The sequence below is a fragment of the Chlorocebus sabaeus genome, chromosome 13 (assembly GCF_047675955.1).
Source record: "Chlorocebus sabaeus isolate Y175 chromosome 13, mChlSab1.0.hap1, whole genome shotgun sequence".
Classification (NCBI taxonomy): domain Eukaryota; kingdom Metazoa; phylum Chordata; class Mammalia; order Primates; family Cercopithecidae; genus Chlorocebus; species Chlorocebus sabaeus.
The window spans coordinates 43358382-43383806 of record NC_132916.1 but is presented as its reverse complement, the minus strand read 5'-3'; the positions used below and the strand labels follow the sequence as shown (position 1 = coordinate 43383806).

Genomic DNA, 25425 nt, shown 5'->3' with positions numbered 1-25425 from the left:
TTAAAAAGTTGTGTGGAAATTCTGTGGAGATTTACCCTGCTGCTGTTTGGAAGCAGGAAGCTGGGGTTTATGGATTAATTCAGTAAATAGCTGCCCTCTATTAGCCACCTTTCCCCAGAGGGATAGTCATTGGGAAGTAGTCCTCCACAGTCAGAGTTTCTGCAAGCTGCAATAGAATTGTGGCTAGTCTTAGAATGCCAGTCCCCTGGAATTGTTATTCCAGCTTTTAGTGAGGTCTTAAGAATGTAAACTTGAAAGATCGGCACTGTGCAAACCTTTTCAGGAAGGACGCATTTGTAAGTGAAGCTGAAATTGCTTTATCTAAACATCAGTTCACTTTGAGAATACAGCTAAATGACGCAATCATTCATGACATTTTTTATTATTCTTTCCCAATCTGTGCTAAAGTCCAAAAGGAATAATGTTGGATTATCTGCTCTTTTGAATTAAATATCCCTGTGTGCCATTCTATTTGCGTACATGACTGAGGCTTTGCAATAGTTGTATGGGATGTGAGGGAATCTTTTTCTTCCAAAAATTGATAACTGTATAACCCCAAGGAGTCAACTGTATTCTGGACTATGAACTTGAATGAAGTTTGCTTACGGCTCAGAAATTATTCAAACCAGAATTCTCAAGAAAAATAATTTTGGTTCATTTCCCATTTTGCATAAAATAGCAAGCAGTGAGGAAGAATAAATTGAAAGTCATAGCTAATCAAGACTTTATAACTATTTAATGCTTTGTTTATATATTCATCTGGCAATTTTTAGAATTGCTTCAGTTCTATAAATTATCTGGTACATTTGATGATAATAGGTAGCCAAATATATGTGTTAATGATCCAAATTGTATTGGGACAGTCACTGTAACCTATACCTTTCTTTTTTTTTTTTTTTTTTTTTTGAGACAGGGTCTTACTCTACCACCATGACTGGAGTGCAGTGGCAATCACAGCTCACTGCAACCTCCATCTGCCAGGCTCAAGTGATCCACTCCTGCTACCACTTCCCAAGTAGCTGGGACTACAGGTGCACGTCACCATGCCCATCTAATTTTTGTATTTTTTGTAGAGATAGGGTCTCACCATGTTGCCCAGGATGGTCTCAAACTCCTGGACACAAGTGATCTGGCTGCCTCAGCTTCCCAGAGTGCTGGGATTACCAGAATGATACATCGCACACAGCAACCTGTACCTTGAGTTACCTTAATTTAAGATTATTTTGAAAGAATGCACCATCAATCCAGAACAATCCTCCAACTAGTTGAATCATTACAGGCTCTAGGAAAAGAGTTAGCATCTCTCCCATAGGATTCAGATATGAGTAGATTAGCACCGTTAGTACTGCAGTTCCTTCCTCTGGCTCTGTTAACCATTCCCAGGAGACAGGAGGAAAAGCACATAAAGCCCATTGCTCTCAGAGCTCTGAGGTCTGTAAATAATTACGCCTTCTTGTTTTTGAGTAAAGTAGAATGAAGTATATTACCACAGTTAATAAACTACATTCAAATTACAGCCTCCAAAGCAACAAAAGCATTCCACACTTTGAAAAGATCATAGTGACTCAATTCCTTTAAAGAGACGTTTCTATTTATAGATGCCAAAATCAATTATTTTAGTTGTGATATATTCTTTTTAAATATTTATTACCTTTATAGAATACTGAAAATTTTAAAATTGAAACATATACATTAAGTAATACTCCAATTTAAAATGGAAGAAGTAGGAATTGGAAGAAACATAAATAATTAGAGTGATGTAGAAGTTGAAGTTCTGCTGCAGAATCCTTTGAACCAAACACTTGGCAGCTCCCCAGATCACATTAATTGCCTTTTTGTGTATACATTTCCACTGGCCGACTCGTCATCTTGGCTTAAAATGTAGTCATTGTAACAAGATTGGTAATATTTAAATATTCTTTCCTTTCATGCCTGTCTTATGGAATTAATGGTTTCTGAACACAAACTATTATTTTATCTTTGAAATATTTTTCTAAATATTATTAGTTTTTGTAAAATAGGCCAGATAACACCATAGCTGTGTTTAAAATACTGTCATAGTGGAACTGAAGTTAGAGACATTTTACATCTCCCACTGCCATAGATAAAATTCATTTTTGGCCCAGCAGTCTAGAATGCCTCACCTTTCATAACCGGGGACGCCTGAGACACTGGGACCCCCGCACCAGACCAAGGGAGCTGAACTCTCTCTGGCCTCATTTCCTTTTGTCACCAACCCCCCATTTTGTGTCAAATGCCTGTGTCCATACATCATTTTAAAGATTAAAGCCTTACAAATACATAGATTCCTCAGTAGATTTATAGAATTTAAAGACAAAAATAACTTTAGAAATCATTCTGTTCATCTCCCTCAATCTATGAGTGACCAAAGCTTACATGCTTGCTATGCAAGACAGGAGGCAGCCATTTCTCTGAGACACACACACATTTCAACTGTGGCGGCCTGTGGTAGATAGATGTGTGCCCCATGTCCTCATCTAATGTCTGTAGTTGTACTCTCTCTAATTTATTGAACCCCTTCCCTGACTTATATTTAAGAGCCAGTACAACCGTTGATCTCATAAGTAATCTTACTGAAATACATTAATTCTGCAGACTGAATGAATGGTAACCAAAGCTGTCCTTTCATATAAACATGCTTTATATTCTAAATCCAGTTTTCTTTCTATTAGCATAACATTTCCTCTGCTAGTGATTTTAATGTTCTTGCTTCCATGGTTGGGGGTTGGGAGGGTGGCGACAGAAAAGAGTACCATTTTCCTTCTGGTATGAGTGTGTACAAAGAGGGAGGAAGGATACATTTAACTCTTTAAATTAAATGTTAAGAAATGTTTCTAAACATACTGAATGTTTTTCCAGTATATCTCTGGTTTTCTCTTGATTCACCACATTAATGGCAGAGAACAAATACATGGATATAAAGTAATATGAGGTTTAGTTTAGTGTATATATATATTGCTTAACTTTCTCATCTGAGTGTGCTACCACATGCTCTAATCCCCGAACTTAACCAGTCCCTGAAGATCTGGAAGGCGGGCTGGGCTTCCTCAGCACTGTGTTCTCTTTCTTTTCCGGGATAAAGTCATTATCTCCTCTTACCCTGATATTGCCTTATGTTGCAGCTTTGTTTTTAATATTTCTCCAGACCACAGAAATTTGTAGTTTTGCTAAATAGGCTTATCGGCATTGGTCAGTGATGGAGTGATTGGAATAAAGCATTGATATGTTGGCCAGGTACGGTGGCTCACGCCTATAATTCCAGCACTTTGGGAGGCCAGGCGGGTGGATCACGAGGTCAGGAGATCAAGACCATCCTGGCCAGCACTGTGAAACCCTGTCTCTACTAAAAAAAATACAGAAAATTAGCCAGGTATGGTGGCGGGCCCTGTGGTCCCGGCTACTCGGGAGACTGAGGCAGGAGAGTGGCATGAACCTGGGAGGCGGAGCTTGCAGTGAGCCAAGATCATGCCACTGCACTCCAGCCTGGGCGACAGAGCAAGACTCTCGCAAAAGAAAAAAAAACAAAAAACAAAAAACATTGACATGTCGTGACAACTAGTTAATGACCAATTACCATGTGCATTTGCCATATGTTAATAAACTTTGAAAGTAGCTATTCATCCTATTTGGATGATTGAAAATTCTTTTTTATAAGCCAACTATGAAAATAAAAACTGGCTCACATTCCCAGAACCTAATAAATTTAGGGCATTTTGTAAAATAAATGAATATATCGTTTTCAGATCTCTGTGTCTTATTTCTCTTTACTTTTTCTTAGATGTACTGTGTGTCAGTGTTTTGGAGGAAACTCCAGGTTTTGCTGTAGAAAGGAGCAAGAAGTGAGAGTGAGGCGAGCCCAGGACTGTAAGCGCCAGTCATCCTCATGGTTTCTCTCTTCCTCAGCATTCCTCAGCAGCCTGGCGGCAGACGCCAGGACAGGACTGAAAGGGTTTACCCAGAGCTGTGACTGATATATGGCAAAAACAAAGTGGGGGTGGACACCAAGAGCAGCATTTTGATGGGGTCTACCTCAGAAAGAGAGAATTCCACAAGCCGTTAAGACCTGGCTCCAGCCTATCCTTCCAGCTTTCTCTCCCACCAACCTCCATTCCCTCCATTCTGCAGCGTAAGAGCTGCTTCTGGTTCCTGGCCAGCCCCTCTGCTCGTGTGTTCTCTCCTTGCCCAGATTCTCATCATTTTTTCCTCACCAACTCGTTCTTACCCATCAAGAATCAACTCAGGAGTCTCTTCCTTGAAGAAGTCTTCTGTGATCCATCCCCACCACGCTGGACTGTGTGTCCCAGCTTTAGATGCTCAGAGAACTCTTCACACATGTATCTTGGCATTCACCGTCTGTGATTGGAACTATGCTTAGTTCTTTTTCTGTCATTACACTATTAGGTCTTTGAGAAAAAGTGATTGATTATCATAACCATGCTTGTAACCCAATGCCATGTATAGTCCTGGCAGATAGTAGGCATGCACTAAATGTGCATTCTAAACTAAAAGTGTGGGATTTTAGCTATCAGAAAGGGAATTTATTAGAAGAATAATGAACTTTATTCTTTTGAATTACCACATCTTTTTTGAAGTGTTAAGTGGCTCTCCGGAAATAAACTGTACCCAAGAGTACTGCCATGTCTCAGGAGTCACTTTATGTGTATTTGGATGTGTGTATGTTTATAACTGTTTTAAAAGGCCTAGTTTTTTAAAAAAGCATTTCTCCAAGAAAGGCCATGGAGCAGTAATTTCTGAAGCTCGTGCCTCTGACCTTTCCAGATTTTATAACCTAATTTTGTTGGAATTCTTGATCACAGGATGTATAGAGTAGGGAATGAGTTAGCACCTTAGGTAATATGCTTAGAAAAAAATAAAATAGTGTGAAGACACATGGAAGAAAGAAAGTCTGGTAAATGCAGGAAGATTTGGAGAGGGTTGAAGTGAGTGTATAATTAATGAATCTTGGAAATTCATCTTTTATCCGAATAAAATTTTGTACATAATGTCCGAAATTCCTTGGACTCTCAGGCTGAAACTAATTAAAATGTTGAAGAGCTTTATGTGGTATTTGGGCATGGTGGGAGTGTTTTGGTCAGGTTTTGTTTTATATTCTACGTGGAATGGTTATACATCTATATAGCATCTGTACTTTCCAAAAGATTTGCCTGTTCATCAACAGCAAGTACTCAGCAGCTTTTTTCTAAATTAAGTGAACAGTAATTTTCAATTTGGAGACAGGAGTCAAACCCTAAAACTGGTAGCCAAAGAAAACAGTGCTTGGTTTTATAGTATCTAGAGGGGACTGTTAGGTAGGATGCCTTGTTTTAAAAGCCATCTATTTCATGTCTACTATTTAGATAGTGAAAAATGGAATTAGTCTGACCCATAACTCTTCGATGTCATCTCTTCTTTAGTGGTATTGGAAGGAACTGGCCCTGGGCCTCTGGAGGCAGCAGTATTCTGGCAGAATTTGGAACCCTGCATTTGGAGTTTATGCACTTGAGCCACTTATCAGGAAACCCCATCTTTGCTGAAAAGGTGAGATTCTTCAATGTGCCTTGGCCTGCAAAGCAACACTTATGAGAAACAGTATCCTGTCTGAGAAGGTTTAGGAATTTTTGAGGTAGAAATAACAACCAAATTTGTTACAGCTCTTTCTGAAGTTTTGCAACATACAGCATTTCAATTAGCCAACTGTAAACCTGCAGCCTTTCCAGTGCACCACTGTAGCTCAGGATGTGAGGACACGGCTTCCACCTCTGGTTCCCTCTACCTTAAGTTAGTTACTTAACTCATCTGAAGTTTGTGTCCTTATCTAAAAATATTTAGTACTGAATGCACTGCATGAGTCAACTATGTGAAATACAGACTGAAAGTGTTATACAAATGTGATGTTGCACCTGAATTGGTCCCTCATTTTCCGAAAGCAAACCCATTGATATTTGGATAAATTCATGTTCCCCCCATCACTCTACCTTTATTTTCAACCTGCTTTTTGGCTTCCCTTTACAGTAAAATTCCTTAAAGAGTCATCTTTGTTGTCTGCTTTTCAAGTCTCTTGAACCTGCTTCAGTAGGACTTTTCCCCCAGCCACACCTGTCGCAGTGACCGGTGAGCACCACAGCGCTAAAGCCACTTACCCATTCTCCCCTTCATCTTCCTTGCGCTCTCAGCATTCGACACAGTCAGTCAGTTCTTCGTTCCTGAGATACACTTTGCGCATGGCATGTAATACGCTCCCAGTTTGTCTCCCTTTTTGCTGGATGCTCCTTCTGTCTTTCTTTTTGTGTCCTCCTCAACACCCCAACCTCTAAATATTGGAAAGCCCTAGCACTCAATCCTGTGCCTCTTCTTTTTTATATTCACTCCCTACATTGTTACATCCAGTCTCTGGGCTTGGCATACCATCTCTATACTCTAGACTGCAAGTTTATTATTTCAGTCCAAACCCGTTCCTGAACTCCAGACTCTATATCTGTTTATTAAACATCTCCACTAAGAGGTCCGATAGACAAGTCCCACTTAAAATGCCTCAGGCTCAACGCCTAGATCTGCTTCTCCTCCAGTCTTTGCTATCTTGGTAAATGGCATCTCACTGTACCCAGTGGTCAGCCCAAAGATCTTGAGATCCTCCTGGTTCTTCTTTTTTGTAAACCCCAGGCCCAAATCCACTAAGAAATCCTTTGGGTGTCTCGCTGCCTCTACTGCTGTCCTGATCTGGGATCCATCATGTCACCTGGACTATACAGTAGCCACCTGACCACCACTTCCCCTCTTGCCCCCTCAGCCTTCCCATGACACTCAAGAGTGAAATAGGCCCTTACTGTGACCTGTGGGGCCTGGGTGGCCTGGGCCCTGGCTCTCCTCTCCTCTCCTCTGCCTGCTGACATTCTCCCCTTTGCCTCCTCACCTCTGGCCTCAGTGGCCTTGCAAACCTGCTGTTTCCTCAGGGCCTTTGTACTTGCTCCCCTCTCTGTTCCGAGCACTCTTCCTCCACATATCCACATGGCCTGCTCCCTCACTTCTTTAATATTCTGCTCAAACACCTCTGCCTTGCCAGGCCACTCTGACTAACATGGGATAGCCTCTTCACATCACCCTGTCCCATTACTCTCAATCAGCTCCGGCTACCGTAACAAAAATGCAGCCAGAAACAACAGAAATTTCTTTCTTACAGTTCTGGAGGCTGGGAAATCCAAGATCAAACTACCAATGAGGTAGGTTTCATTCTGAGCCTCTTCCCTGGACTTTTAGACGATGAGCACTGTCCCAGTGTTTGCTCACATGACGTCGTCTTTGTGCTCTGAGGGAGAGAAGGAGTCACAGAGAGAGAGCTCTTGTGTCTCTTATGAGGGCACTAATCCCATTTAATGCTCTACTGTCATAACCTAATTGCCATCTCCAAATAAATCTCCAAATACAATCACATTGGGAAGTAGGGTTTCAGCATATGAATTTAGGGGTATGCAGTTCAATCCGTAGCACCCTCTTATTTTTTTCCACAGTATTTACCATCTCCTGATATACTATACAGTTAGATGTTACTTAACAGTGTTTCAGTCAACAATGGACTACATATATGACAGTGTAAGTTTATAATGGAGTTGAAAAAATTCCTACAGCCTCGTGACATCATGGTCATCATAATGTCATAGTGCAATGCATTACTTACATGTTTGTGGTGGTGATGGCATAAACGTACTCTACTGCCAGTCATATAAAAGTATAGCACATATAATTATGTACAGTACATAATATTTGATAAAGTGACTGCATTACTGATTTATGTACTATCATTTGTATTGTTATTTTAGAATGTACCACTTTTTTTTAAGTTACCTGTAGAAGCAAGGTCCTTCTAAAGGTATTCCTCTTGAAGGCATTGTTATCACAGGAGTTGACAGCTCCATGCATGCTACTGCCCCTGAAAGACCTTCCAGTGGGATAAGATGTAGAGGTGGAAGGCAGTGATATTGATGGTACTGCTCTGTGTAGTCCAAAGTTAGTGTGTATATATGTCTTAGTTTTTAACAAAAAGTTTAAAAAGTTAAACAACTTTAAAAAGAAATTTTAAATAGAAAAAGGCTTATAGATAAGAATATAAAGAAAGAAAATATTTTGGTACAACTATACAGAGTGTGTTTTAAGCTAACAGTTGTTACAAAAGAGTCAAAATTTTTTTAAAATTTAAAAGCTTATAAAGTAAAACTACAGTAATCTAAGGTTAATTTATTATTGAAGAAAGAAAAATACTTTTACAAATGTATTGATAATGGCTAAGTATACCGTGTTTATAAAGTTTACAGTAGTACACAGTAACGTCCCAGGCCTTCACATTCACTCATTACTCACTTACTAACTCATCCACTGCAACTTCTAGTCCTGCGAGTTTCATTCATGAAAAGTGTTCTATACTAAGTGCCCTGTATTTACATATAGGGTTATAATATGTATAACCCTATAGAAAAGTATCATTTTTCATCTTTTATAGTGTACTTTTCTATGTTTAGATACACAAATACTTCAGTAGAGTAACATACACTACACAAGTTTGTAGCCTACAAACAGTAGGCTGTGCCAACTACATTTGTGACAGTGCACTCTATGATGTTTGTACAACAGTGAAAATGCCTGTGTTTCCCAGCATGTATCCCTGTCATTAAGTGACACATGACTATACTTACGTATTTATTTATCTATTTACTTATTTATTGTCTGTCCCATCCCACTAGGATGCACAATTCTAAGAGTACGGTGACTTTGTTTATCCACTGGCCCCTTGTTCCTAGGATGGCATCTGGCTAATGGTAGATAACTAATCAGTGTGACTATATTCACTTACTGCTATTATGTTTGTAATAATAAGCTAACAGCAATTATCTTTGTTCTAACTCTGCATCATTTAAGTCAACTTATTTTTTCTAAAATGGAAAAATATGTTCAAGAAGAAGAATGGCATGAAAATTTTTTTTCAGATTTTCACAGTAACATTTTATTTTCTGTTATAGGTAATGAATATTCGAACAGTACTGAACAAACTGGAAAAACCACAAGGCCTTTATCCTAACTATCTGAATCCCAGTAGTGGACAGTGGGGTCAACGTAAGTCAGAAGATTCACATTATTATAGCTCTTTATGGTACTGTACTCATCGAGGGAGAGGAAGCACAAAAGCAGCACAGATTTTGTTGAGAAATGTTTAGAAAAGGAGAAAAGGGCATGGCTCCTTTAATAAACAGGCTTCTGTCATCAAGATTGTGTTACCAGGAAACTGGATTGTGTATTTTTCATATGTAACTCCAAGTGTGATGACATATAAGCACATTTAAAGCTATTAATAAGAAAGGGAAGATCTGGCCAGAGTAGTGTGGGGATGATAACCTGTAACAAGCTGGTCATGTGGATAGAAAGGAAATTCATTCCTTTGTATTAATGACTATGAGGGTTTTATAGAGAGTAGGTAGACCATTCTGCTTCCTAACATTCTCTATTTCTATGTGACTATACAATGAGAGGGAGCCTGAATTTTTAAGAGTTGGGAAATTGGAAGAGCAAACAGCCTGTTTTTCTCTACTTAATTTTAAGCTGCCAGATAAAGGTTTCTTGCCGGTAGAATTACCTTTAGGATGGGAGAAAGGATTGCGCAAGGACTTTTGGTCCTGGAAGCCTGCACTTAAGACTCTTCAGATGATTTTGAGCAGGGGCATAAAGATTCAGAGTAGTTGAAAGAAATGTTCTCAAGCTGATTTGGAAAAACAGTAGTAGATTAAATAGCAACTGAAAACAAGTGAAGAATATTGAGATGCCCAGCTGTGGCAAGAGTACACTGCCTTAAGATTTTACTCTAATCTGGTTTTTTTCTTTGTATTTTAATGTCATGTTCTTAGATACCTCACTGTTACTTTAGAAGTACTTTTCTTAAAGAATAATAGGAAAGAATATGATAAAATCCATATGCTAAAATGTGTCTGTAGCTCTGGAAGCCTAGCCGTTGAAACCTTAGGGCTATAATCAAGGTTACCACTTACCTAAGTGTGGTCAACAGATCACTGGAAGTCCTTGAGACCTCTGAAGAGGCCCACAAGGTCAAAACTATTTTTATTATAATAATATAATATATTAAGACATATAATGCATGTCTTAGTCATTTACTAAGCCAGTACACCATGTCTTGCACTTAGTGGGTGTTTACGTACTTAAATTTTGTGAATACATATGTACTCTGTATCTCATCCCTCTTTCTGCCTCTGCTGTTTAATAGTGGTACTTTAAAAGACTTTCTGCCTCTTCTAAAATGTTGGTATTTACACCTACAGTGTTAGGTGAAACTGCTGAAGCCTCACTGAGAACAAAGGCAAACAAACACCAAATAGTACTAATACTCGTATTCTTTTTTTTTTCTTTCTTTTTTGTGGGACAGGGTCTCACTGTGTCACTCAGGCTGGAGTACAGTGGCATGATCTCAGCTCATTGCAACCTCTGCCAACTCGGCTCACGCTGGGTTCAAGCGCTCTTCCCACCTCGGCCCCCCTGAGTAGCTGGGACTACAGGTGCACACTGCCATGCTCAGCCAATTTTTAATTTTTTTTTTTTTTTTTTTTTGGTAGAGACAAGGTCTCATTATATTTCCCAGACTGACCTCAAACTTTTAGGCTTGAGCGATCCCTTTCCCTTGGCCTCCCAATGCTGGGATTACAGGCATGAGCCACCACACCAGCCCCCATGGTATTCTTAGTAGCATTTAAAAAAAGGGTACCAGTTTCACTTATGAATGTGCTTAATGAAACAGTAAAAAAAAAAAAAAATTAGTGATTCTAGTAAATATCAACCCTTCAGTACACACCTTTGTCACGTTCTATGAGATGAAATGGAAAGTACTCATAAATCACTCCTGCTGAATTATGAAAACTGGTAGTTGCGTCAAGGAAAAGCTCTTGAGTGTTTGAGTTGCAAGCTGAACTAGCCACTTACTGTTTCATGGATTCAACATTTTTACTTGAAAGAACAACTTAAAAAATGGTTATTTAGGCTAGGTAATTGGGAGCCATATTCTTGAAAATGAGCTTGTCACTTCAAGGAAAAGTCACAGTATTTGTGCCAATGATTATAATCCAAGTTTCTAAATAAAAAATAGAATTTTGGAAAACTTGTACATGCTACCATGAACTTGACACAAATACTTTTCCTATTAGATTGATGATGATATTAACAAATGTGGTTTTCTGATATTGTATAATGGAACGTGTCAATATTTGAAAGATCTGCATAATTCAGTGAGCCAGTATTTTCCAAATGACCAAAGCCTGATATTATAAGATCATACATGGAAAACAATCTATGTAAAGTACAAGATAGACCAATTAATTTTAATGTAACAATACAAAAATTCATTGATGTAATTTCTAATTTTACAACGCAATTAACCTTTAAAAAAGAAACCACTTGTTGACTATTATAGTATCAAAGAAAAATATCCACAATTGTGTGAAAAGTCTGTTAAAATATCCTTTCTTTTTCTGACTGTATTACTGTGTGAGGCTGACTTTTCTTGATGTATTACAGCCAAACAACATATAGCAAAGGATTGAAAGTAGGACAGGCATGAGTATCCAACTGTCTCCTATCAAGGCAAACAAGAAAGAGATATGCAAAAATGTGAAATTGTGTCAGTCTTCTCACTAATTTTTTGTTTTGTTTTGTAAAATATAACTTTTTTGAAAAATTGTATATGTTAATGGGCATGTAATTATTATTTTAAATGAAATAAAAGTATTTTTAAATTATTTTAATTTTCCAATGTAGTAAATATAGGTGTTACTTACATAAATTATTTGGGGTGCCCATTTCTTTTGAAGATTACAAAAGGGTGCTGAGACTCAACAGTTTGAGGGCCACTAGAGGACTGGGGATAAAACAACTTGTGTATATTTCCGTTGTTGTTGTTGTTGTTGTTGTTGTTGTTGTTGTTGTTGTTTGAGATGGAGTCTCACTCTGTCACCCCGGCTGGAGAGCAGTTGCACGATCTCAGCTCATTGCAACCTCCCTGTCTCATGCTCAAGCAATTCTCCTGCCTCAGCCTCCTGAGTAGCTGGGACTACAGGCGCGTACCAACACACACAGCTAATTTTTGCTTTTTTAGTAGAGATGAGGGTTTCACCATGTTAGCCAGGCTGGTCTCGAACTCCTGACCTCAGGTGATCTGCCCTCCCCGGCCTCCCAAAGTGCTGGGATTACAGGCGTGAGACACCACACTGGGCCTGCCTCTGCTTTTAATGGTGGTTCTGCTTGTTCTTTTTTAACAGTTGCCTCTGCTCCTCAGTTGTGGCTGAAAGGCAGTATCTGGTCCTGGTCACTGATAATATGAACTGATCTTATTACTATTGAGGCCAGATGGCAGGGTTTCATGTCTGTACACAGAGGATTTATCATCCTTTGATTTCTGTAACAGGCATCCATCTATCTGTATCTAATCTAGCTAGCTATGTGTAGTGTCACTAGCATCACTGGGGGATTGTTTCAGAGAGAGAAATTCAGATGAAGTCAACAAAAATTTTACAAGGGACATATTGAGTATTTTAATTCTTCTTTGTCTTGATTCTTTTGCTACTTGCTTTTTCTCTTTTTTAGATGTTAGAAATCCTTTTATGGGACCTATTCTTATGAAGAAAAGAATAAATTACTCCTTCAGAGAAGAGCATAATATTTGACTGACTACAGTACACCTCACCTTTAGAGCAGTTGGACATAAAAATACCATATTATGTTCTTTCTAGAAGTAGGTTGATCCTTTCCTACTGATAAAATCAGGCCTACTCTCCCCCACATCCGCTAAGATGTTTACACAGGACTGTGTTGACAAACAGCCATCCAGGCCTGAAGGAAGCTTAGTGAGTGATATGCTAAATTAATGAGAAGACCTGTTTCTCCTCTATGTTTCTTTGTCTAAAATTTTTATAGGAAGGAAATTTTAAAAATAGAAAACTAGCAAATACCAAAATTAATTAAAACAAATGTATTCTTATGTAACACTTTTTTCTTATTTAAAAAAAAAATCCCCAAATGCCCAAACTTGCTTCTTCCATCTATTAGAAAATCATAACCCAAGGGGAGGAAAACATCAAGCTCCTTCTGGCCATTGGTTTTCAGCTATCATTGCTTTAACTCCAAAGGACATGTCTGGATCCTGGCCATCGTTTCCTATCACTTCATGGAGTCAGTGTTGCTTTGACAATGCCAGCCCGGGATTTGCTTTTCCACGCATCACTTGCATTTGTCTCCTACAATGATGTTGATAACAACAGGGTTTATTATTGATGAGTTCGTACTTAGTCTATTTAGTTTGTAAATGTCAGAGGTTTCTGTGTTGATTTAGGAAACTGTAAATGTCACTTCAAGAATCAGACTTAGAATTTTTAAAATATATTTTTACACTAAAATGTAAACTATAATTCTACACTTTCTGCAACAAGAAAATCACGTACTTAACTACTTTAAAACATAGCTCTTTAGCTTGGATAGTTACAACCCTTTATTAAGGTTGACATAGAAGAATTTTGCTTTGTTCATCAATTATTTGTTGAGTACCTACCATGGGCAAGACACTTTCCAGGGGCTGGGGTGGACTGGGAAACATAATAGGTCTGGTCTCTGCCCTCTTGGTTCATGATCTCGTGGAGGAGACAGAAGAAAATGTTACCACATTATGAAATTGCAGGTGATAAATGTGTGCAATCAAAAAGTGTGTGACAAGGGAACCTAGTGGGATTGTCAGAGAACACTCCTTTGAGGAAGTGCCATTTGATCCCAGGTATGAAGTAAGAGTAAGAACTACTAAAGAAGGGGAAGGGGGTCCTAGGGTCCATTTCATGCAGAGAGAACAAGGCCTATAGAAGCCCTGCCTGAGATGAGATGGAGCCTGATGTTTTTGAGGAACCAAAAGAAGGGCTGTATAGCAAGTGAGCAGAAAGCAAGTGGAGCCAGACTGAATGGCATAGAGAAGATTAAGATTTTGCATGGCACCAAACACACAGGATTGGGCTTCAAGTAAAGGGTAATCACATTCACGTATTAAGAGGGCTACTCTGACATTAATGTGGGGAACAGATTGAAGGAGCACTGTCATTAGAACTCTGGGCCAGGCATGGTGGCTCATGTCTGTAATCCCAGCACTTTTGGAAGGCTGAGGTGAGCGGATCATGAGGTCAGGCGTTTGAAACCAGCCTGGTCAACATGGTGAAACCCTGTCTCTACTAAAAATACAAAAATTAGCCAGGCGTGGTGGCGGGTGCCTGTAATCCCAACTACTCGGGAGGCTGAGGCAGGACAATCGCTTGAACCCGGGAGGCAGAGGTTGCCGTGAGCTGAGATCACACCATTGCACTCCAGCCTGGTGACAGAGCAAGACTCTGTCTCAAAAAAAAAAGAAAAAAAAAATGAGGATACCAATCCTACAGTTGTGAGATTGTTGATAATACATGTAGTGGATCCAACATGATAAATGGCAGTGAAGGTGGACTGTAGGAACGGAGTATTAGGAGGAAAAACTTCTTCTGCCCCATATTCTTTCTGACTGCCCCTGTCCCATAGGTATTTGACCCTTCAGATTCATAGCACTAGAAAATTTATCAAACAATAATAGGCTGAGCACAGTGGTTCATGCTTATAATCCCTCTTCTTTGAGAGGCCCAGGTGGGAGATCGCTTGGGGCCAGGAGTTGTAGATCAGCTGAGGCAACATAGCGAGATGCCATCTCTACAAAAAATTTAAAAATGAGCCTGGCGTGGTGATGCATGCCTGCAGTCCCAGCCACTTGGGAGGCTGAGGCAGGAGGATCGCTTGAGCTCAGGAGTTTGAGGTTATAGTGAGCTATCATCGTGCCTCTGCACTCCAGCCTGGGTGACAGAGTGAGATTAGAAATAATAACAATGGCAATGAACCTGAGGAGCTTCTTGTTTAATTTATTACAAACCACTTGTTTAAAAAGATTTGTTAATATTCATAGCTTTGCCAGAATTTTATATTATTCAGAACTAAAGCAAATAAAAATGTATTTAAATATATACTGTGAACATTTTAGTTGGGTATTTTTCACTAGAGAACCAGATTTTTAGAATTAGGGGTGATTACATATCTTTTATCTTCCATGTTGACAAAACTACTCTGGTAATTATTTAGAGTATGTTACATTAGTTAATAGCCCATCTGCTCATTTCAGAATATCTTTCTGAAAATAAAAGATTTGTTGGAATTTAAATGTAACAGTGACTTGCAATTGACATAGGGTTGCATCCTAGTTGCTAATGTGATTTTGCTCCTTTATCTGAATTAAAAACTGAATCACTCTAAAATTAATTTCCCTCTCTTTCCAGATCATGTATCAGTTGGAGGTCTTGGAGACAGCTTCTATGAATATTTGCTGAAGGCTTGGTTAATGTCTGACAAGACAGATCTGGAAGCTAAGAAGATGTATTTTGATGCTGTTCAGGTAACCCAATATTTAAATCTTTTTTGCCACTCAGCCCTAACTTATAACTTTTATATTAATCAAGTTTTAATGAATAAGTGATGTACTACATGAATGAGTTACAAAATACTTCCAGTTAGGTAGAGTTCGATATCTGCTAATAACATAATAATAGTAATCATATTTGATGTTTATTTCTAATTGGGCAGCTAAAGTTTTTGCATGGTTTAAACCTGAGTTAAGAGTCACATATCTGGGCTGGGCGCGGTGGCTCAAGCCTGTAATCCCAGCACTTTGGGAGGCCGAGACGGGTGGATCTCGAGGTCAGGAGATCGAGACCAGCCTGGCTAACATGGTGAAACCCCGTCTCTACTAAAAAATACAAAAAACTAGCTGGGCGTGGTGGCGGGCGCCTGTAGTCCCAGCTACTCAGGAGGCTGAGGCAGGAGAATGGCGTAAACCCGGGAGGCGGAGCTTGCAGTGAGCTGAGATCCGGCCACTGCGCTCCAGCCTGGGTGACAGAGCGAGATTCCGTCTCAAAAAAATAAAAAAAATAAAAAATAAAGAGTCACATATCTGAAAAAGTCGTATTCTTTCATAAATATGAATTATCTCCTTAGGACCGCAATTTATATTATGTGGGGGGAAATCCTGAATTTGTATTCTGACAATTGCCTAAATTAAAATTGCCCAAGAAGACAAAGTCCCAGTGGCTACCTCCATGTGAAGTAAACTTGTCCCCAGAGATATGTGGACGGTACTCTAAGGAAATCCACACATAAAAATCTGAATAAACTCATATTTAAGGGAAGATCGTTAATAGTGTCAAAGATTATTTACAGTGGAGAAGTAAGAGGCAACAGTTGTGTGTTGAATTGCCTACCATGTGCTAAGCAGTGTGTTAGGGTAGCTCCTTTAAATGAAATGGTGGAGTTGTGTTGTTTTTTTCTCTCTCACAGTACTTGAGCTATTACTCACCCAGTTTTACAGATAAAGTTGCTGTACCTCAGAGAAATTACATGTCAAACCAAAATTAAGATTAAAGTTTGTCTGTATCAACACCTGTTCCTTTTAACTCATTCACTGTGGATCTATTTGTAAGAATTCCCATTCTACATTTAAATCTTCATTTACTAATTTGCAAGTAGTAAGTTAGTAAGGTAAGTTAGAAACTACTTAAAGTCTCTAGGAGGAGGCCAGTATAAAAGTAAACTAAGAAACACCTTCAGTTAAGCCTCAATCAAAACTGAAAATAAAAAGTAAATCAAGTCAAGAAGAAAATTATTTTATCTAAAATATTTATACTCTTCAGGAACAAAATTTTTTAGTGGAATCAGGTGTTTTTGTGATTATTTAATGTGGTAACACATATATTCTTCTAATATTATTATCAAGGCTTCTCAAGTAGTGTTGTAAAATAGTGGCTCAGTCCTCAGAAAAAGTTTCTTTGTCTTGACTGCTTAGAAATTTTTTAATAAAGTGTTAATTCATAGGAAAAAAATGGAAATTTTTAATCCCAAAGATGTAGCCATTATAAAATTGGTCTTTCTAACAAGAAGTCTGGGTTATTTTGACATAGGCATACTTGTTTATTTAAATATAAATGCAACTTGTTTTGTTCTGGCACTGAGTATGACATTGGTTTCCTTTACAAGTCTTCACTACTTCCCATGCAGGAACCAGAAGCGCCTTAGTGAGAACACTGGCCTACATTTGGCACAGCCTTTATAAAGGCATGTGATTAACATCAAAAGCAAACTAGGATATGATCCACATGGCCTCTTTTAGGTTTATTTTTCCTCACTGCTATGAGGTTTCAGATTTTAATCTAGGGAGTTCTCCATATTTTATAGTTTCCATTCTGTCATCCTCTAATCACCATACTGGCAGACATTTTAATTATTCTGATCCTAAATTGGCTTTCTGAGATCTTGATGTTCAAAAAAAGACAACTTTAAAATATTATTTGAAATATTTTCTTCCTAGTTCCTAAAACCATACCTATACAACTTTTAGTATATTGTAATCAGACAAATCATTGACAGGAAAATCCATTAAGAACAAATGAAGGCAAAGTGTTTCCTGCTTCTCTTGGTAGTAAAAGCTAATATTCATTGCATTGTATATTTTCAACTTAGAAAGCAAAGCTAGAACAACTAAATTTCTGTTTTGAGAAGTAGCAGCGTCTTACACAGCAAAGTTTCTTTCTGTTAAGTTGTACTTTAGAAGATTATTGTAACCAAGAGGAGGATGCTGCACACTATTGTTCTCGACAGTTGATTACTGAAGATACGGTTACTCTGTTGTAGCTTCAAGTAGATTTTGGGAAGCATTTAATCCCAGAGTGGTATGTTTTATTTGATTATTTTAGTAACAAAATATTTTGAGCTTTCAACTGGCTATCATGGCCCTATCTGGAGATTACACTAGGAACTCACAATGGTAAATGATACCTGGGCAGATGACTTATCAGACACTTACGATTCTGAAGCCTTCATCAAACCAATTTTTAAAGCAATTATAGAAGGATTAAATCACAAAATATATAGTACCCTTTTTTCTAATCAATTATCTGTAGCCTTGACACAGTTTTTTCAGATCTACTAAAAACTATCCTTCTTTGTATTTATTTGCATTTTCCCATGGCCACACAAAATTATTGCTTTGAAGGTCTTGGAATTTCATTGTAGCTTTTATTAAGAGGTAGCAACTTGGTCCGAATCATGCCAGAAATAATATCGTACTTTATTTAGGATCCATAACAGGGTAATAATGTTTCTCTAATTCATGCTCAAAAGCTATTACTCTTGCCATGTAGAAAGAATAATTTCTTGGGTTTTGAACAAGTATCTGCTTGAAGGACTTTATTGCAATTTTTGTTATGAGAAGTATAAATAGCTAAGATCTTCAGTTGCATAAAATAAGAATGAAATATTAATGTAATAACTAAACCATCAATAACATTAGCCTAACCACAGTTAATGAGCACAGTAATATGTTCATTTATTTCTTACCATCTTGGTTTCATTCGTTTATTTCTAATAAAGGTAGGAAAGGTTTTAGCTTCCTGTGTATTCATTTTCATTCATTCTTCTCTATCACAAGTTTTTTTCTGTGTCTATTCCCAAATGTGCTTCCTAACAAATCCCTGTCTCTTGATAGCAGTGTACAGGTATAGACACAGCCATGGCCTTTTTCCTTCCATGAAGTAATTGTGAGGCAGCAGAGAGAGCATTTTCTGTTAGAGTAATTGGAGATTATTTTTGCTTTTTAAAATATAAGGCATATTTTATTTGTCTAGTTTAAGAGAATATCAACAGACCTGGGATAGAGATAAAAGATGTTTTATAAATCATTTTTGTAAACATTATCATTTCTCCCAAGTTTAAAGATTTTTATTCGGATTTTTAAAATATTATATACATTTATTCATTATATAATAGTGTGCTTTTTAATAGAAGTATTAGGGAGGAACTTGATTCAAGTGTCACCACACTGGAGATGTAAATGATAATTATAAATGACTTTTATCACGTGCCACTTGCATTAGTGACTGCTTTATAAACAAAATGTGGCAGAGTCCTATCAGGAGATCCTGTTGTTCCCATTTATGGATTAGGATGCTGAGATTTAGGGATATAGTAAGCAAATTGTTCACTTCTGCAAATTAGAGAGAGTGTCAGAGCTGGAATTTGAAGCCAAGTCTTCTGGCCACAGAACACCTCCTCTTTGTCACTCTATTTTGTGATCCCTCCAGGCCTACAGAATTGAAAGGAAGAGTTTTGCCACCATCCTGGATCTCATGCACAAATATGCTATGTTCTTCATCCACCTTAGGGCCTGGGCTTTGTGTTATTTCACCACCTATGGAAATGAAAATGTACCAAAACAACTGTTACCGCTGCACAGTGGCCTGTCTTTGGGAAGGGGAAAGTTTTTTGAGTGTGAGGAATACAAGTGTTTGGTCGCGGAACCAAGCAAAACCGACTGTGCTGGCGCAGCAGTGTTAATTCTGACTAACCAAACTAATAAGGCCTAAGCTAGCAGAGGAATACAGAAAGCAATAGCGTGTAATTTCAGGTTGAATGGATTTGTAACACCAAACGCTGATTGGGAGTTGTGTTTTATTCTCTTTTTTATTAATGTTGGGCATATTTTTAGTATAAATTTGAGAAGAGATTACAAAATAGTAAAAAGTGTTTTTTACAGGCCATTGAGACTCATTTGATCCGCAAGTCTAGCAGCGGACTAACTTACATCGCGGAGTGGAAAGGGGGCCTCTTGGAGCACAAGATGGGCCACCTGACCTGCTTTGCAGGAGGCATGTTCGCACTCGGGGCTGATGGAGCTCCCGAAGGCATGGCCCAACACTACCTTGAACTCGGGGCTGAAATTGCCCGTACCTGTCATGAATCATATAATCGAACATGTGAGTACATGTTATTCTTCACTTACAGTCTATTCCCACATGCTTTGATTTCATGCAGTTTTGTCATTGCTGCCATCAAAAGACTGTCCACTCTGCCTATGAAACTTGATGATCGTGATTAATGTCATAAAGGAATGTATATTTTTATTTTAAAAGGCAATGATTTTCTACCTGAAAATATCTACCTTTAGTTTGCCAAGAAACAAAAATCCAGGCCATAAAGAGTTAAAGCCAGCCTAATTTACTGACTTCTGCTTTTGCTAATAACACTGGACAAGGGTCTCTATCTCCCTGCAAAGAGAAACTTAGCATTGTATTATCCATTGTTAATCTTCTCCACATCCCCCATGAAATAGATCATGAATCCCACTCCCTTCTTATAAAATAGGAATTTGCAACACAAAGTACAAATAACTGGCCTTTTGTAGCAAAATTACTTAGGATTGTCAACCACTAAATTTCTGGCTAACTCAAATGGTATTCCACGGTGTCTTGCACTTGCCTGGTGGGTGCTCAGTAAATGGGGGTTAAATGGGAAAAAAAAAATTGTTACTGTTTTCTAAAATGGACTCTTTTAGATGACTAAACGTTTTAAGTATATGAGTTTTATGTATTACATGATGTTTATAACTCTTTTTTAAAACTGACCACTTTGACATCTCTCTTCAGTGTTGTTAAAGTACAGTCAGACCTCCGTATTCCTGGGTTCCACAACCGCAGATCAAAAATGTTCCCAAAAAAATGGATGGTTCTCTCTGTACTGAACATTTATAGAGTTTTTGTTCTTATCTTTATTCCCTAAACAATACAGTATAACACCTAGTTACATAACATTTACACTGTATTAAGTATTATAAGTAAACTGCAGATGATTTAAAGTATATGGGAGGATGTACCTAGGTTGTACGCAAATACTTTGCCATTTTATATAAGGGACTCAAGGAGCCATGGATTTTGTTATCCTCGGAGGGTCCTGGAACCAATCCCCCACAGATACTGAGGGATGACTGTACTTTCTAGTTTCATGTAACTTATTGACTGTAAGCACTGTCCAGAACAATAACCCTTATTCATTCATTCCATGTCCTTTAGTTATGAAACTGGGACCAGAAGCTTTCAGATTTGATGGTGGTGTTGAAGCCATTGCTACAAGACAAAATGAAAAATACTACATCTTACGGCCAGAAGTTATGGAGACTTACATGTATATGTGGAGACTGACTCATGATCCAAAGTACAGGAAATGGGCCTGGGAAGCTGTAGAGGTGATGTTTTAATTTGCATGTTTCTTATAGATAAATGTCATAGTAAAAAATGTTCAGTTGATACCTATAAATCAGGCTTATCAACTTTTCTATAATTTTTAAAGCTTCAACCAGGATTTTTTCCACCTAGGACTGTGTATTTTCATTGAAGTCGTTTTATATCCCTAGCTTCAGCTTTGCTTTGTATAACATTGATATAGCTATACCTACTGATAGACTTAGATATTGAAGGAGATGACTAGAAAGGCGTAGTCTAAAATTAAGTTCCCATTAATACAAAAATGATGATCTCTTAATTCCACCTAAGGGTTATTGGCAGCTTGGGGATATTCACCTCTGTCTGTTTCAATAAACACTTCATGTTTTTTTCTGTCTTTGAGCTTTAAAATGCTAGTATATGCTTCTACTTAGAGTAAATAGCTACTTAGATCTAACTTTTAGAAAGCACTTATAGAAGAATTACTTTGTATAAGGATATTCCTTCACCAGCCTCAGGTTTCTTGGAATATCTGTAAGCTTTCCATCTGCCCAGGGTGTTATTTTCATTGTCTGTCACCTCTTGGGTCTCTTCCTGCCCAGGATGGTATATCTCCTTCCTAAACTAATCTAGTGAATGCTTTGCGTGCCAAATACCTGAGGAGATACCCTGCAGGATATGCATCTAACAATGTCTGTCTAATTGTAAGAGTTATTGTTCCGCAAGGAGTGGAAGGGAATTCAGGTGATAAGAACAAGCAAATGCTTTAATTACACTCTTATTCTCTAGCACTCTTTGTTAGAAAGTTAGCTATCTTTGAAAACTGTCCATGAGGAATGACTTCTCTCAGGAAATCTAAAATGAATATTGCCTTTGGTAAAATTTAACTAATATCTTAGGAAGCCATCGGTGAATCTTGCTGATTATCCTCTTCATTTAGTATGTGTCTTCTTATTAATCATCAGTCATTTTAAATAACAGCAATTCTCTAGGCCTCTTTGAGGGGGCAGTTTTATTACATTTAATCAGTAGTCATTGTAATTTCTTTACATTTCTGTTTTTTTCCTCTGGAAAAAAATGTTAAAATTGAGGCTTTTCTAAACTTTGATGATAGGAATTGTTTTGATCTTCAATTGGCCAGCAAATGAATTGAATATCAGTTTAAGTTGAGAATATCAGGAATAATGTATTCCATCAAATCTAAAACACCATAGTTAGTAAGAAGCATCATTGTTTTATATACCACTAAGAAAAATAACACTGCCAATTAAATTATGACATCCATTTTATAGATGTTAGAATGTGCAAATTTGTATGGCCAAGAAGGGATCAAAAATGGGAGGTAAGCAAATTCGTATTGCAAGGTAGACAGGGTGCTTTGGTTTGCTCTGTTCTTCGGGAGGTTGGTTGTTTATGGGATCATAAGGTTGGTTTATGTGTTATGATTTTTATTTCTTGTCAACCCTTTAACATAATATATGACATGAAATCATTTCCCTGTGTCACAACACTGAGGTCTCAATTTTGGGGACGCCCCCAGTAACCTCTGCTAGAACCTGAGCTATAGTGGTGAGCAAGGAGTGCTGTAGGATCTTGCATTTTTTAAACCAGAAAAACTGGGACTTCGAAGGCATGGCCGCACATTTCCCCCGCCCCCATGGCCTCCTGTGTTTCAGCAGCAGCCCCGCATATGCTAGCAGCTCTCACCTCCAGCACTTGGCTGTTGTGATGCATACTTGAGACCACAGCTGGAAACCATGTCAGGAAAAGAAGGTGGAAGAGCTTTCCCTAGCCAGCTGGCTGTGGTCTGGGAAGTGCTGGGGAGTTAATGGCTGTCGACCAAGGAGGTTTTGGAGTTGATGGATAATTATCCCAGTCTTCTTTCTTTCAAGAATCTTCTTCAGAGGGTTTCTAGCAGGAGTGAGCCTCGTTGCACACAGTCGTAACTTAGTATAATTCATTGGCTCTTGCGTCCCTGTTTTGCTCTTCCCACTTGCCCACTTCCTGATGTCACCTCCCTGATAGACTTCCTGCATCCTGCGTCCAACCCTTGTCTCATGCTTTATTTTTAAGGGAACCCAAACCGAAACATAGGGGGTCTTAAAAATCACCTCATTCCGCTTTCTACTTAAAGACAAGACTCCCTTCCAAATCTTTGCAAGATAGCTGTTCCTCATCAACCCAAGGACTTCCCAGCAAAGGGGAATGTATCACCTAATAAAGTAGCTCATTCCAATTGGTAATGGTTGAAGGTGTTAGAAAGTTACTTATTTTGAAGCCACCGTTTACAATGTTCTGTGCTCTGGGGGTACCAGAGGAAAAAAATCTCCCTTCTACATTTCAGCTCCCCAGTTATCTGAAGACAGCACGTTCTGCCATCTCTTCCTTTGCTCATCCATCATTTCCCTTGATTTTCTTCTCCTGACCTGGTTTCCAGCTGTGGTCTTTTAGGGCTGAGCAGTGTGTCTCAAAAACCTCTCTTCCTCTCTTAGCAGTGTGATTTTTCACAGCTTATAGTCCAACTTGTTCTTTTAGTAGATTTATATTTAAAAAAAAAAAATTGCCAGCACTTTGGGAGGCTGAGGTGGGCGGATCACGAGGTCAGGAGATCGAGACCATCCTGGCTAACACGGTGAAACCCCATCTCTACTAAAAATACAAAAAAAAATTAGCCAGGCGTGGTGGCGGGCGCCTGTAGTCCCAGCTACTCTGGAGGCTGAGGCAGGAGAATGGCATGAACCCGGGAGGCGGAGCTTGCAGTGAGCCGAGATCATGCCACTGCACTCCAACCTGAGTGACAGAGCAAGACTGTCATCTCCAAAAAAAAAAAAAAAAAACACCAGCTTATACTGAAATTATAGTCAGTGTTAGCTTCTCCATTTGCTACCGTTGAGTCACATCTCCTTTGCACTGTACTTTTTCACCCATACTTTCAGTTTGTAAATTGTAAGCCGCCTTCCTATCTTCTAACAAAGCACTCCCTTCCCAGCCTTCTTTCACTGATACACTTGAGAAACCTGCTTTCTGTGTCTTAAATTTCTAATAATAATGTCAAATAAGATATGAAAAGGTATATAATCCAGCACTACAACACTAGGGAGTTCTTTTGTGGGTTAACAGCACTCCATTAATCACAGATGTTCAAGCACTTGCAAGTCTACCTGACAGAAATAATATTTAATATTATTAATATAATTATAATATATTATTATATTATATATAAAATATAATATTTTTATTTTTATTTTATTTTTATTAATTTATTTTATATAAAATATAATTTTAAATTATTATATATAAAATATATATAATATAATTATATTAATAACATTTAACTGATATTTCTTTTTGCTTTTTCTCAAAAATATCATGAAGGCCAGGCGTGGTGGCTCAAGCCTGTAATCCCAGCATGTTGGGAGGCCAAGGTGGGAGGATGGCTCGAGGATAGGAGTTTGAGATCAGCCTGGGCAACAAGTCATCACCCTGTCTCTACAAAATTTAAAAATTAGCTCATCGAAACTCATGCCTATGGAGGAAAATACCACCCAAATGAACAGCTTTTCAAAAATTATTTATTTCCCTTATTCTTTTTATAATTGACAAAATAAGCTGTATATGTTTATTGTGTACAACATAATGTTTTGAAATATATATATGTTGTGGCATGGCTAAATCAAGCTAATTAACAAATGCCTTACCTCACATAGCTTAGTTTTTGTGGTAAGAACATTTAAATCTACTCTCTCAGCATTTTTTTTTTTAATAGAGATGGGGTCTCATTATGTTGCCCAGGCTGGTCTTGAACTCCTGGGCTCAAGTGATCCTCCCACCTTGCCCTCCCAAAGTGCTGGGATTACAGGCATGAGCCACCCAGCAGGCCTCTCTTAGCATTTTTTTTTTTTTTTGGTCTATGGCCCCATTTTTTAAGATTACCATATATTGTTATTAACTGGTAACTATCATCACTACATTGTACAATAGATCTCTTGAACTTACTGCTCTTAAGTGAAATGTTATATCCTTTGACCAACATCTCTCCAGCCACCCCAGCCCCCCCACCACCCCAGCATCTGAATAACTTTTCACTCAAAAGCCATATAATTACCAAGAAGTACATGGAAGGATGCTTAATATCATTTGTCATCAAGGAAATGCAAATCAAAAGCACAATAAAATACCAATTCATACCCATAAAAAAAAAATTAGCTGATCATGGTGGCACACTCCTATAGTCCCTAGCTACTCAGGAGGCTGAGGAGGGAGGACCACT

General features: G+C 38.2%; 1 protein-coding gene across 2 annotated transcripts in view; it reads left to right on the top strand.

Moving 5' to 3' along the window:
- MAN1A1 (mannosidase alpha class 1A member 1) overlaps window positions 1–25425 on the top strand; it is a 170756-nt gene that overhangs the window by 137220 nt on the left and 8111 nt on the right. For both annotated transcript variants that reach the window (XM_008007209.3, XM_008007210.3), the window contains exons 7-11: window positions 5436–5559; window positions 9030–9123; window positions 15390–15505; window positions 19694–19913; window positions 21006–21178. In XM_008007209.3, coding sequence (XP_008005400.1) covers window positions 5436–5559; window positions 9030–9123; window positions 15390–15505; window positions 19694–19913; window positions 21006–21178 — 727 coding nt within the window. The remainder of the gene's footprint in view (window positions 1–5435; window positions 5560–9029; window positions 9124–15389; window positions 15506–19693; window positions 19914–21005; window positions 21179–25425) is intronic.